Source organism: Mastigoproctus giganteus, chromosome 2 (assembly GCF_048544385.1).
Source record: "Mastigoproctus giganteus isolate SK-2022 chromosome 2, ASM4854438v1, whole genome shotgun sequence".
NCBI lineage: Eukaryota > Metazoa > Arthropoda > Arachnida > Uropygi > Thelyphonidae > Mastigoproctus > Mastigoproctus giganteus.
This window is the reverse complement of record NC_143576.1, coordinates 231828186-231843250: the sequence shown is the minus strand read 5'-3', so window position 1 is coordinate 231843250 and position 15065 is coordinate 231828186. Positions and strand designations below refer to the sequence as shown.

Below are 15065 nucleotides of genomic sequence, written 5' to 3'. Positions count from 1 at the left end.
TTAGTGGCTGAAAAAGATGATAATCCCATGGTGCTAAGGCTGGTAAATATAGAGGATGGTGTAATCTGGTTCACTGCAGAACAGGTAGATCATGATAATCACATTGTGCTAAGTCTGGTAAATATAGAGGATAGTGTAATCTGATTCACTGCAGGACAGGTAGTATGGAGATAGATGTTACCATGCTGCTGGAACACAACTGAGGATAGCAAACCACGACATTTCTTTTGTTTTGCTGGCTATAATTGGTTCAGGAGCATGTCACAGTATTGGTTAATGTTTGATATCTCTCATGATAATGTTCTAGAATCACTTCTTTATGATCCCAGAATACAGTAGTTCTTTCCCAGCTGATTCTTGGGTATAGATATTATCTGATCTGAATCATTTTTTAAATATAACAATCATGTACCAAATAAGATTGTAATAGGTGCATTATGGCCTTAGTAGCCCTTGCACCAATAAATCCAACTCACTCACTCACTCACTCACTCACTCAAAGTGTGACTCCTTGCTTCCCTTGTGTATACAATAAAGAGTTCTTCTTTAAACAGTAGCAAGCATTGAATTCATATTAATAGCAATTTCTTCTATAGTAATGCAGTGGCTTCATCATATTAATTCTTCCACTGCGGCTGACTTCTGATGTTGTGACATTCTCTGATTGAGAAGAATAGTTCACACTTGATACTCACTTGTAGATCGGCCATTGACTCATGTATGATTCACCATAATTTCATGATGGTGCCAATATTTCATGGTGGATTGTTTGTTTGGGTTTTATTGGCACATTAGCAACTAAGGCTATAATGTGCAAAAACCTGGTCATAAAAAAGTAAAACTTTCAGTGGCCTAATTCTAAATCGTGGAAGCTACTTTTAGTAGCTTCCGCGATTAATTCCTTGAATGCTTCCCATTAGAATTTACTGTTGGTAACATCGTCAGTTGATCCCACTGTACAGAATTTAAAAACTGTCTGAGACCACTGTACTCACCTTTACGGAAGCAAAAACCCTAATTATATCTTTAAGTAAATCCTACATCAGTACGAAGTGCAGCACCCATTGATTACCATCCTCTGTCTTCTCCCACTCAACCTTCCAAAGAAAGTAAGCAAACCCCTAGTCATAATTATGAGAGCATCCTTTGACTCAGGGGAGGTCCCCACGGACTGGAGATGTGCAAATGTGTCCCCAATTCACAAAGGGGGATTGAAGGGTGACAGTTAGTTGAATTTCTGTTCCGGGTAAAATAATGGAGTGATTGAGATGCATTGCAGGATCATCTAGACAAGACTGCAGCAATAATTCAGATATAGCATGGGTTTGTTAAAGGAAAGTCTTGTCTGACAAATTTGATAGGATATTATGATGTGGTTACAAAGGAACTGTATGCAAAAAATAATTTTGATATCTTATACTTGGATTTCATTAAAGCTTTTGACACTGTTGCGCATGGAAGACTAGTGTACAAATTGGAGCAGAATGGTATTAAGGGTAAGTTGCTACAATGGATAAAAGGATGGTTGAGTGGGAGAAGACAGAGGGTGGTAATCAATGGGTGCTGCTCTTCGTGGACTAATGTTATTAGTAGAGTCCCACAGGGTTCGGTGTTGGGTCCACTGTTGTTTTGTATATTTATCAATGATATTGATGAATCAGGCTTAGTGTCGAAGTTTGCAGATGATACAAAGGTTGGCAGGGTTGTTAATGACAATAATGGCAGTGTGCTACTGCAACAGGATATAAAAAATTTGGGCAGATGCGCTAAGAAATGGCAACTGAAGTTTAACCTTGACAAATGCAAAGTACTGCATTTGGGTAGAAGTAACCCCAGAGAAATGTACCAACTGTGTGGTACTACACTTAAGGTGGTAGAAAATGAAAAAGACCTGGGAGTAATTGTGCAGTCAGATATGAAGTTTTCTGAGCAATGCAGACAGGCTGCCAGGGCAGGTCATGGGGTTTTGTCAATGATATATAGGAATTTTGCTAGCAGGGAGAAGGAGGTGATTGTCCCTCTGTATAAGGCAATGGTCAGGCCACGCCTTGAGTACTGCTTACAGGTCTGGAGGCCTCATTTTAGGAAGGATGTAGATTTGCTTGAGCGTGTACAGAGAAGGGCAACAAGATTGGTGAGGGGAATGAAGGGATCCTCTTACCAAGAGAGGCTTAATTTCTGCAAATTTCAATGGCTGGAGACTAGGCACCTGTGCGGTGATCTGATTGAGGTGTATAAGGCCTTGAATGGGTTGAGCATGCTGAATTCTGATGGGATCCTTCCACTTGTTCAGATTACGAACCTAAGGAGGCATAAATTCAAATTAAGAAAAGACAGATGTAGAATAAATGTGCAGAAATTTGCCTTTAGCCAGCGGGTGGTTAATTGCTGGAACAAATTTCCATTTGTTGTTGTGGAAGTTGATAGGTTAAATAAATTTAAGGAGGAACTGGACAGACATTTGCAGGGAATGGTGTGATTTTTTTTTGGCTGATGCTCTATAAGCTCATACACTTGCTTTCTTGCATTACATGCCACTACTACTACTACTAATGAATTAAGTCACTAAGTCAAGATATAAAAACATCTATGAGATGAATAAGACAAATATCAATAAACAAATAACAATAACAAGGTAGATTTTTAAATGCGAGTAAAAAGGTTTACTGATTTTAGAAAGCTAAAAACAGCAGACACATGGTCATTGTCAGACAATATCTGGCTGAGTGTATAAGGCTCATCCAGATGACTAAAAGCGGTAAAATATAAATCACGTTCATGTCTAAAATGTGGACACTCAGTTAAAATATGATGAATAGTTAAAAAGGTGTCACAATTCTCACACATAGGAGAGTCATCTGCCCTCAGCAGAAATTCATGCGTAAGATGACTGTTCCCAATGCAGAGGCGAGCTAAAACAACTTCCTCTCTGCTTTTTCATGGCGGATTTCAGCAGGTTATATCCCTTCTGCATTTCTGCATTCAGAAATCAGATCTTAGATCACAGCTGTATCTTGGCACATGACTGCATGTGTGCCACTATCTTGAAAATTGACCGTTCCCCAATAATGCCAGCGATAGCACCATGTGGGTGCTCAATGTTGCCAGTAGACATTGATCAGTAAACTGACACAGGATTATTATTAGTTTTTGTACAATGCATTTTATGTTGGTTTTGTGCTTTTCATTTGAATGACCTTTGCACATATCTATAACACTTAAGGCTTTTTCTTCTAATATAGGTTTCATGATTTTCTTGCTGAACAATGACTGATAAGGCTGTAGTTTAGTATAAATTTCCAAAATAAATATGCTATGTAACATACAAATTTTATCATACATGTTTTGCAAGTTGAAGTTTGCAACTGATTTCCATCAAACAGTTATAGAAGAAAGTAATTAAAAGGGTGGACAGAATGTGTGAGAGTACCATGTGATAACCTTTCCCTTTTCAGTAGTAACTGTTAAATGAATTGGACATGCCTCTGACAAGGTTGACAGTTAACAAATATAGCAAGGTTTCAGATATTACTGCTGTGGGATTTTGGTTAAAGAAAGGTTTTTTTTAGGAGCATTAGTAACTAAGGCCATATTGCTCCGGGGATATGCGGTGGTCATTCCCTGACCTTTCCACATCCTCCATATTTGGTGGACACGGGCTCGAACCCCGGTCTAATCAAGAAGCGTGTGCTACGTACTGCTGCTCCTGCCCACCTGGTTACGGAGGCACCATTAGAGAAAGGGTCTCATCGAATTGCAGTTGATTGGAGTGACCACAAGAACCATCACGGTGCCTAAATCAGAGATCGAAGATTGTGGAGAGACCTTGGAATTCAAATCCAGGCTCTTCAAGAGAAAAGGCGAGTGGGCCCAGGTGAGGCTTTTTGCCCCATGGCCCATGCTGGCTTTTGAGTCCCCTGAGCCCCTTGGTATGTACAAGTCAATGAGCCTTTTGGATTTTTCCAACTTTTCGGATAGGCCACTCTCTCCTTGCATCCCTGCATTCTTATACTTGCCATGAATAGGCAAGTATAAGAATGCATTGAATAGGCATTCAATACATTGAATAGGCATTATATATTTGTGCTACTAGTTATTTATATTTTGTTTTTCAGCACCTTGATGCAAGGAGAACTAGGTTATTGATTTATATTAATGTAATATTAAGTATGGGTGTTTATTCATGTGGTAATAAATAAAAAAACTTAAAAGTACTTTTACATACGTGTTATTAATTAAAAGTCATTCTTCGTCCACAAGATGCCTGAGGTGAATGCTCTTTTTCTGCTTATGTGTACTTGCTTTCCAAACTAATTCCAGAAGACTTTTTTTAGACATAGAGTAGAATGATTGGAGTTTCTGCTTATCTTATGAAAGTTCATTGGTAGAAATAAATGTTCTACAGTTTAAAGGATATGGATGAAACCACCATATCAAAAAGAAAATGGATATGGTGGATGAAACCACCATATCCATTTTATTTTGTTTCAAATACAGGCAGTTTTTGCTTTACGAGTTCCCGGGTTTACGATTCCCCCCCCCCCCCCCAAGTATCAAGTATCAAGTATTAACAAAATCGAAAATATGAACGTTAATTGCAAAAAATGAATGTTAAACATTCATAAATACCGCATTTCAAACCACGTGCATAGCTATACAATACAGTGTACCCCGCTTTACGATATTAATCAGTTCCAGAGACACCAGTATTGTGAAAATATTGTAATGTGAACTCAATAACACATTGTTTTTTGGTAATTCGTTTCAAGATCCTGGAAGTTGAAATTTTCGCTGTATAACTAAGCTATTTATCCCTATAAAATGTTATTTTTATGGTCATGAGCATGACCTTAAGACCATATAAAAGGTCGTGAGCATAGTTTGTAAATTGTATTATACCAATTCAAATCATTAAAATGCACTACACTTTCATCATTATCATATGTTCCATTATAAGAATCTGCAGATAAAGGAACCACTAGGTGGCAGTGATCACAGTGTGCTAAAATGGGATTTACTCAATGAGGTAACTACCATCAGGGGTAAAGGGAAGGGTTTTTGCTTTCGTAAAGGTGACTACGATGGTCTGAGACTATACAGTGGGACCAACTGATGATGTTACCAACAGCAAATTCAAAATGGGAAGCATTCAAAGAACTTATCTGGGAAGCTACTAGGCTTTACATACAAACTAAGAAATATTGTTCAAGGTTTAGGCCTAAATGGATGTCAAATGAACTAATGAGACATATGGCAGAGAAGAAAAATGCATGGGATACATATAAATTAACATGTGACACAGAAGCCTATGATAGATATAAGCTGGTCTGTAACCAAGTTACAAAGGAGGTTAGGCAGGTGAAGGCAGATTACAAGAAATCTTTGGCAAAGGATGCAAAGAAAAACAGCAAAGAGTTCTTTACTTACGTAAACTCTAGAAGGAAGGGGATGAATCAGATTGGTCCACTTGATATCGATGGTTCAACCATTGATGATCCTGCTCAGGTAGCTAACAAATGAAATGAATATTTTGCATCTACATTCACACATGAGGAGTTATTCAGCGAGGGGAATGCCAGAGGTGTATTCAACTCTGGCAGTAAGCTAGATAATCTTGTAATAACTGATAGTAAAGTGGAGGAGAAATTGTTGAAGATAAACACAAGAAAGCCACCTGGGGGGGGGATGGGATCTATCCAGTTATATTAAAGGAGGCAGCAAAGGAAGTAAGTAAACCCTTAGCCATAATTATGAGAGCTTCCTTGGACTCAGGGGAGGTACCCATAGACTGGAGATGTGTAAATGTGACCACCAATTCACAAAGGAGGATCAAAGGCTGACACAAGTAATTATAGACCTATGAGTTTAACTTCTGTTCCAGGCAAATTAATGGAGGCACTGGTTAAAGAAGCACTGCAGGATCATCTAGACAAGACTTCAGTTATAGCTCGGACACAGCATGGTTTTGTTAAGGGGAAGTCTTGCCTGATCAATTTGATTGGATACTATGATGCAGTCACAAAAGAACTGGATGCAGGGAATAACTTTGATATTATATATTTGGATCTTTGAAATGCATTTGATACTGTTGCACATGGAAGACTGCTCCACAAATTGGAGCAGTGTGGCATTGGAGACAAATTGCTGCTATGGTTAAAGGGATGGTTGAGGGGGAGAAGACAGAGAGTGGTAATCAATGGACACTGCTCATTGTGGACTAATGTTATTAGTGGACCCCCTCAGGGTTCAGTGTTGGGTCCATTATTGTTTTCTGTGTTTATAAATGATATTAGCCGACTGGGCTAGCCATGTGGGTAAAGTGCCTGCCTGGCAACCCAAAGGTTGTGGGCTCGAATCCCGCCTCAGGCTTGAATCAAAGTACTGCAAAAACCTTGGGAGGTGCATTATGGCCACAGAAGCCGATGTGCCAACACATACCATAAAAATAAAAAAAAATGATATTGATGATGGTATATCAAGCTTAATGTCCAAGTTTGCAGAGGATACAAAGGTTGGCAGTGTTGTTAAGGATACTACTGACGCTACGCTGCTGCAGCGGGATCTGGAAAGGTTGAGCAGATAGGCTGAGAGGTGGCAAATGAAGTTTAACATTGACAAATGTAAAGTACTACATATGGTAAACAGCAACCCCAGAGCAATGTATCAACTCTGTGGTACTACACTGACAGTGGTAGAGAATGAAAAGGACCTGGGAATAATTGTGCAGGCAGGTATAAAGTTCTCTGACAGTGCAGACGGTCTGCAAGAGTAGCTCATGGTGTCTTGTCAATGATATACAGGAATTTTTCTAGCAGGGATAAGGAGGTGATTATTCCCTTGTATAAGGCAATGGTCAGGCCACACCTTGAGTACTGTATACAGGTCTGGAGGCCTCATTTCAAGAAGGATGTATAGCTACTGGAATGAGTACAGAGAAGGGCAACAGATTAGTGAATGGAACAAAGGGTTGCTCTTACGAAGAAAGGCATAAGTTTTGCAAATTACTGCGTCTGGAGACTAGGCACTTGCGAGGTGATCTGATAGAGGTGTATAAAGCCTTGAATGGTTTGAGCATGCTCTTCCTCTTGCTCAGAATAATCGCCTGAGCCAGCATAAATTCAAATTGAGGAAAGACGGTTTTAGGATAGATGTGCGGAAGTTTACCTTTAGCCAGCGGGTGGTTGATTGGTGGAACAGACTTCCATACTTTGTGGAAGTTGATAGCCTAAATAAATTTAAGGCTCAGCTGGACTGGTATTTTGAACGAATGGAAGTGTTTTTTTTTTTTTTTTTTCTTCTTGGCTGATGCTGCATAAGCTTGCTTTCTTGCATCATATGGCTCTACTAATGCTAATGCTAATTTTGAATGCTTTTGTAATATTTTTTTTACTAAAGCACATTTCTGGAGGTCACAACCGTAAAACTTTCTGGTTTATTGGGCTTTTCTGTTACTGCAAGCAATTATAAACGGGTGGTAAACTCGATCTTCTTGTACTTGCGAAAATACCGATAGCTGGAATTGTGTGGTTTTTTACATATTATGAAATGTGTTTCCCCTTTACTGAAATCTTCAATTGTATAAAAAACATAAATACATTTTCAGTATCTTCTCTTCATTCTCTTTTTTTAAGCTTCGTAAACTTGTTACTCCACGCAAATCGTGTTAGTTGCAATTTGTGTATGCTGTTAAAAAATGCCTTATGCATGCAATCGTGAGATTTATAATTAAAAGAGAAGATTATCTTGGAAACAAGCACCTCTTGAAACATTTCTGACGAAGATGACTCCTCGTGCAACAAACCAACGAGTGCCGAGCCAATAATGAGTGATCAACGAATGTACATTTAGTTGATGATGATGAAGAATAAACATTCTTTAACATTTGTAAATCGTAAATAATTTCTCTATTATTATAATTTGCTGATTTTACAGGCTACGTTTTCATTTCTTTTGATAAATCAATTATTGTTTAAACATAAACTAATTAGCTAACTAATTTCATTGTTGAGAATGTAACCCCTATTTCTAACCTTGTGTCAGCAGAAATAAATTCCCGCTTTACGTGCATGTGCGAGGAACGAATTAACTTGTAAAGTCGAGAACTACCTGTACTGAAATGTAGCAATGATTGTATCACCCCCTTCACTACACATTTTATACATAACTGATTATAAAACAAGTTTCCGAGCATATGGAACTCTAGCCATCTGGTTACAAACAACTGGCTGTGGTGAAAGAGCAGAAACATTGTGTCAAAACTGAATTTCTCCAGTTTAAAATTCTGTCATAGGAAAACATGCAAAGTTGAGAAAGGACATTACTTTGTTTTTATCCATATGGTAAATTATATACTGTGTATAATAATAAAAAATGACACTGTTATTGCCATGTGAAGTTATATTAACACAATAGGTTTTATTAAACTCATATGGAATACAAGCTCAATTTCTAAACTAAGTTGTTAGCAGTTGTCGTTTCAGGAACCCATAAATGCTTCCTACATCATAATTCATTTACAAGTTACAAATTACTTTATAAAGCCCCTGCATATTGTTGTAATTGAACTGGGATATAGGAAGTAAGAGGGCCGTATCCATAGAGCTGTAGGTATCTACAGTTTTCATGGTTACCCTGAGTTGTTTTATCTTTGTTAGTTTTTAAGTTCCAGAATGCACATCATATTATTGTCTTATAACATAATCTAAATATTAAAGATTTTTAGTTGTAATTACTTCTGATTAATTGTGTATCAATATACTTTACATAGTTGTTAAATGTTCTTCTATTCCCCATAGCATTTATGGTCTGATGATGGTGTTCAGGAAGACTCCTGAAACATTATGTGCTAACAATTTAGTGTAGCAATTGAGCTTGTATTCCATATGAGTTTAATAAAACCTGTTTTGTTAATAATTTAATGATCCTGGAAGACTTAGCATCCATGTGGCTAAACGATTGCAAGAAATTAACCTTTTCTACATCCATCAAAAAAAAAAAAAAATAAAATAAATAAATAAAAGAAAAAGTTATTATCATGTGATCAGCTGTATACCTGTATGGTAGCTAGCATCTGACCATGTACTGGCATCAGTCGAGTTTGCTGTCATGGAGTGTACCCACACTGTTTCTAATCCTTTGTGTAATTCATTTTTAATTTGTATTGCATCCTTTATATTAATCACTAGTTTTAAGTACTCTTACTGTTCTAAATGTTCTAGCAAACCTTGTTAAAAGACAACTATCATTTTTGCATAATCAGCTGTAACTATTTTTAATGTATTATTTAATGTATTTAATGTAATATATATGTATTATTTTAATACATATATATATATTATGTGTCATTTTAATACATATATGTATTACACATATGTATTGTGTACACATAATGAGACTGCTATGGCCGAGTGATGAAATGAAACATCCATACAAACATAGACGTTTGAATTGACCATGGCTCAAGCCCACATGACAGCTAAATATGGTGATGTTTTTGTATTCTCTGTATCTTGTGAACTTTTCTGACCTTTATATAGTTATCCCAGAGGATAAACAGAAAAGTTATTTATTTATATTAGATGATTTTGTTTGCTTTTAAAATCGTATTCTAATTAAAAATGCATATAAAACATTAGTATAGAGAAGTGCATCAGAGAAAAATATTCCAGTATTTTGATTCAGAAGGAAATTGAGTTGTCTTATTATTTTCTGTGGGGAACATTTTTTCAGGATATGCATTTTTGCCTTATTTTGATTTTCAAGAACGAAGTAATTGTTAATTCAAAGGTTACTATTTTTTTGTTATTATTTTATTCTAATTGTTTATTGTGTGTTATTGGTACATTGTGCTTAATTTCCTGCTCTTTTGTATAATCAGAAATTCGGAAATACTTGATAAGAGATGAAAAATAATTCACATATGGTATTTAGGTCAAAAATGCAGCTTCACTGTGAGAATATCATATTAGCAGATCCACGTTACTGTGCTGAGCACAACTTAGAGCAGTTGCTATGGAAAACAGCATTCTATCAAGTCATTGAAGCACTTAGAAAAAGGGCAGAAGAACATCCATATTTAAAGGAGGATATGAATAAGAATATCATCAGCCTTGTTGATGAGGTAGTTATGTATAACATGTTGATTTTATTTTAATTGTTGTAGATTAGTTTCATGTGTGTTAATGAAAGATCTGATGAGATTTAGTAGACTGTGTGTGTGTGTGTAAATAATGCACATCCTGCCAAACATTTTTATGTTGTCCCTGCAACTGCCATCAGTATATCTTATTTAACTGCATAATTACCATTAAAAAAAGATATATCCATATAACGCAATATAGATAAACCTGTTTGGAATTTAATTATAAAACATTTTGATAGCATTTCGTAGTGCAGTTGTTAGAATTAAACACTGTGCAATATACATATTTTATTGCAGATGTTGTAAATTGATATTAGGTCTTAAATTTAATATACAAAATATCATTGCCAATTAGCAAAAAAGTGATATGCAAAAAATGGGATATGTAAATACAGAATAGATTTCTAAATGTGTCTTGTCGTATCTGGTACCAATGCATAACTAGCAGATCCTTTAACTCCTGTAAGGTCCATGGTTGAGACACCGCAGATTGGAGTTGCTGTTCCAACACAAACCACAGATGCTCAATGGGATTGATGTCTGGGGAATTTGGAGGCCAGGACAATACCTGGAAGTCTTCCTCATGTTCCGTGAACCATTCTCACACAATCTGGACGGTGTGGCATGGCGCATTATCCTGCTGAAAGACGGCACCATCATAGGGGAAGACCGTTGCCGTGAAAGGGTGTACCTGGTCAGCAATGATATTTAGGTACAAAGTACAAAGTGTGTTGAGGGTTAAACAGCACCAGGAATTTCTCGCACCTCCGCTGGTGTTTAGGTAGATGTCAGAGTGCCCGGCTGTTGTTGTTGTTGTTATTTGGTTTTTAGGAGCATTAGCAACTAAGACCATATTGCTCCGGGGATATGCGGTGGTCATCCCTGACCTTTCCGCATCCTCTGTATTTGGTGGTCACGGGCTTGAACCCCGGTCTAATCAAGAAGCATGTGCTACGCACTGCTGATCCTGGCTACGGAGGTGCCTAATGCCCGGCACATGGATGACTTGACCCACTGTATCCCAGCAGAACATCACCCAGAGCATGACACTGCCGCCACCTGCTTGTTTTCATCCCACGGTGCATCCAGGTGCCATCACTTCCCCAGGTAAACGACCCACATGTACCCGGCCATCCACATGGTGCAACAGGAAACGTGATTCATCGGACCAGACGACCTTCTTCCAATCACTCAAAGTCCAGTTTCGATGCTCGCGTGCCCATTGTAGGCACTGTTGCCGGTGAACCGTAGTTAGCATGGGCACTCAGAGCAGCGTGCGGCTATATAACCCCATTTTCAGCAGGGTTCGATGTACTGTGTGTTGTGACACATTACTCCCGTCACTAGCATTCCAATTACTGGCTAGTTGCGCCACAGTCACCCTTCTGTTGCCACGTACCATCCAGGAGAGCCTTCACTCACCTCGAGCATCGATGAGCAACACCTCGCTGGCGGTTCATGGGTTTTCCCCCCTCGATCACTTTCAGTAGCTACTAACCACTGCTGACCGTGAGCATCCCACCAGCTGCGCCGCTTAGGATATGCTCTGACCAGGTCGTTTGGCCATTACAATTTGGCCTTTGTCAACCTCGCTTAAGTCCGCTGCCTTTCCCATCTGAAGAACAAGAGTAACACTGATTAACGGAGCTCAGTATCAGGTGTTTTTTATATGGTGTCCCGACCCGCGTATGCACCTTATTTTAGCATTAAATCAGCTCATACATCAACCATATGGTTGGTGTATGAGCTGATTTAATGCTAAAATATGAATTTGCCCAACCTCGGAGGCCTTTTTGCAGGATATCATGCACCTTAGTTCACCTGCAGTTGCTTTGATTTGCATAACGACTTGCTGGTCATAATGTTTTGGCTCATCGGTGTATATGGTCCTTGAGGATGTCACAGACAAGCTGTACTGGCTACCTGGGAGTCTAAAATGCTGATAGAACTGATATTCGGGTGACATTCAAGTCAAGTAGACTTAATTTCGGCAAACTCCGGACGGTCTGTGACAGCCAAATCCTCTGCTTGCACCTTCATGATGGTGGGACTGTTAATAATCCTGGGGATATGTCACCCAGGTATGAACCAACGTAAGCAGGGGTCCATGTGGCACCCACACCACATGGAGGAATGTCCCCTCTCTGTGTTACCAGGCAATACTAGGTGGTAGATGACTCTCATCGACTGGTACAATACCACCATTTTGCATATTGGAGGCTTGAAATGGTGGAATCCATATTTAGTCTCCAGAGCTAAGTTCTGGTTAACCCTTCCCCATCTCTTCCATCATGAAGTATGACTGATGACTTTTGTGGTTATGATGAACATTATGGCGAGATCCAATCTTCGTTACATTCCGAGGGTACAGCTCTAAAACGGTGTTCGCAGGCTGGCCGCTAGTTAGTACACCGGACTGAACCTATTGGTAACTCTTTAGGAGGCTTCCGGATCAGCTAGTGTATAATCTTGCTACCTCTACTCTGCCAGATAGTGACTGGAGGGAGTCCGAGTAGTGTGTTTTTGGTTGGCATTGTCGAGGCTACTCATGTCCAGGATCTCGGTATATTCTTACCAGTCCTTTTTTTGGGACAGTACGCAACGGTACGGCGTACCGGTACCTTTATTAACAGTGACGTGTGACATTTGGATTCAGTGCACTTCGAAATTTGTAATATTCCATAAATTTTTTTCACACGTTTACCTACTATTCAAATAGGCTTAAAATTATTTAACTAAATTTGCATTTTTCACTGTATATTATTAAGATATTTTCTACATAAATCTGTATAATCATTTTCATAATTCTAAATTACTCAGTCAGACTTCTGTTTAATGAAGTCCTTTTATGGCGAATCATTTTGAATTCCCCTTGGAAGTAACGTTTAAAATACTTTCTGTTGAGCGAAAAAAATTTTCGTACAGTGAACGGAGAGAATTAACTCTGTATGCACTGTTCGCTTTTCTGGCCTTCAGGCAATTTAGGCAATTAGTGTGCTGCGCGAATTAAGAGAGCTAAAGGGATTACCATTCTACAACTTAGTGGTACCTGGTAAAACCTATCCACCACATACAGAGAAGGTGTCGCGCTGGTCAACAGTGAGCAGATCAAGGAGTATTCCCAATGGGCTCTGGTCCACTTTTTATTCAGTGGTTCCAAACTTTTCCTATACTGGAGCCATATTAAAAAAAAAAAGAAAGTTAGATTTCTTTATGCTGATTTAGTTGACTTTCCGGGCAGGCCGTAGGTTAGACGCCGCTGTGAATCAATTGTAAGTGCCCCGTTCGAGAATTAGGAGAGAGCGATTTTATTTTACTCCGAAAAATAATCATCTGTTCTTTCACGGATGTGTGTTATCGACATTTTTCTGTAAATTTTCCCTATCTCTGTTTACACGATCACAGTACCTGAATATCCGAATGACACCGACATTTTGGATAGTTAAAAAAAAAAAAAGAAAGAAAGAAAGAAGAAAAAATTCAGATTTAGAAACTAATGACAACATCGATGACGAGAGAAGGAAAACGAGGACAACGAAGGTTTAAACATTCTAAACTAGAATTGTTGCCATTTGGTGAAAATGAAGTTAGAAAATTGTCAATTAGGTTACAGTTAAATGAAAGAGATACAATTCGTGGATTTCGGGAATACCTAATTGACAAATGGTTGAAGCATTTGGTGAACGCTCTGAGTACGATACCAATTTCATCGAGTCAATGTGAACGAGGATTTTCACAAATGAATCTGATCACCACCCAAACAAGAGCTTCGTTGATGACAAAAATAGTTTCTTCACTACTGTTTCTTAAAATTGCAGGCTCCCTCTGACCAGCTTTAATCCAGCAAAATATGTCGATTCGTGGCTGCTTCGGACAACAGCCGACACACAAAGAGGAAGAAAAGAAGTCGGCATAGGGTGTCGGATGAGAACTTAATAAAAATTTGAATATTCTACAAAAAACTTTATTATTGAATTATTTTTACTTATTATTTTTAGAGTCCGTAGTCTAACGAAGGACCCTTATAATGTCACTCGGTTGTCTGTCTGTCTGTCACAGCATTGTATCTCTGGACCCACTCAACCTGTTTACTTGAAATTTTGCATGGGTTTGTACATCATGTGGGCTAACATAATGCCATATTGATCATTGTTGACAAAAATTTGTCTGAGAAATGGAGGGGTAAAATGTTGGGGGGGGGGACAAAAATGTCGACAACCTACAGCTTATTATACACCGTTGGAAAGAGCTCAACGACTAAGTTTAAAACATAATTTTAAAATAATTTTAAAATTAAAAATGGCGGCGCCAGACAGGAAAATGTGAGTAGCATTAGCATTAGTAGAGGCATTTGATGCAAGAAAGCAAGCTTATGCAGCATCAGCCAAAAAAAAAAAAAAAAAAAAACCACTTCCACTTCACTCCTCTGTTTGTTCAAAATACCTGTCCAGCTGAGCCTTAAACTTATTTAGGCTATCAACCAACCACCCGCTGGCTAAAGGCAAATTTCCGCATGTCTATCCTACATCTGTCTTTCCTCAATTTGAATTTATGCCCTCTCAGGTGATTTTTCTGAGCTAGAGGAAGAATCCCATCAGCATTGAGCATGCTTAAACCATTCAAGGCTTTATACACCTCTATCAGATCACCTCGCTGGTGCCTAGTCTCCAGACACTGTAATTTGCAAAACTTAAGCCTTTCTTCGTAAGAGCACCCCTTTGTTCCATTCACTAATCTTGTTGCCCTTCTCTGTACTCGTTCCAGCAGCTCTACATCCTTCTTGAAATGAGGCCTCCAGACCTGTATACAGTACTCTAGGTGTGGCCTCACCATTGCCTTATACAATGGAATAATCACCTCCTTATCCCTGCTGGAAAAATTCCTGTATATCATTGACAATACTCCATGAGCTACTCTTGCAGCC

The 15065-nt window shown here is 38.5% G+C and overlaps 1 protein-coding gene across 1 annotated transcript in view; it reads left to right on the top strand.

Annotated features, from left to right (window-relative positions):
• Window positions 1-15065, top strand: part of LOC150090239 (telomerase-binding protein EST1A-like) — a 311345-nt gene that overhangs the window by 40960 nt on the left and 255320 nt on the right. Inside the window, exon 5 of the mRNA XM_090390224.1 lies at window positions 9931-10120. Coding sequence (XP_090246350.1) covers window positions 9931-10120 — 190 coding nt within the window. The remainder of the gene's footprint in view (window positions 1-9930; window positions 10121-15065) is intronic.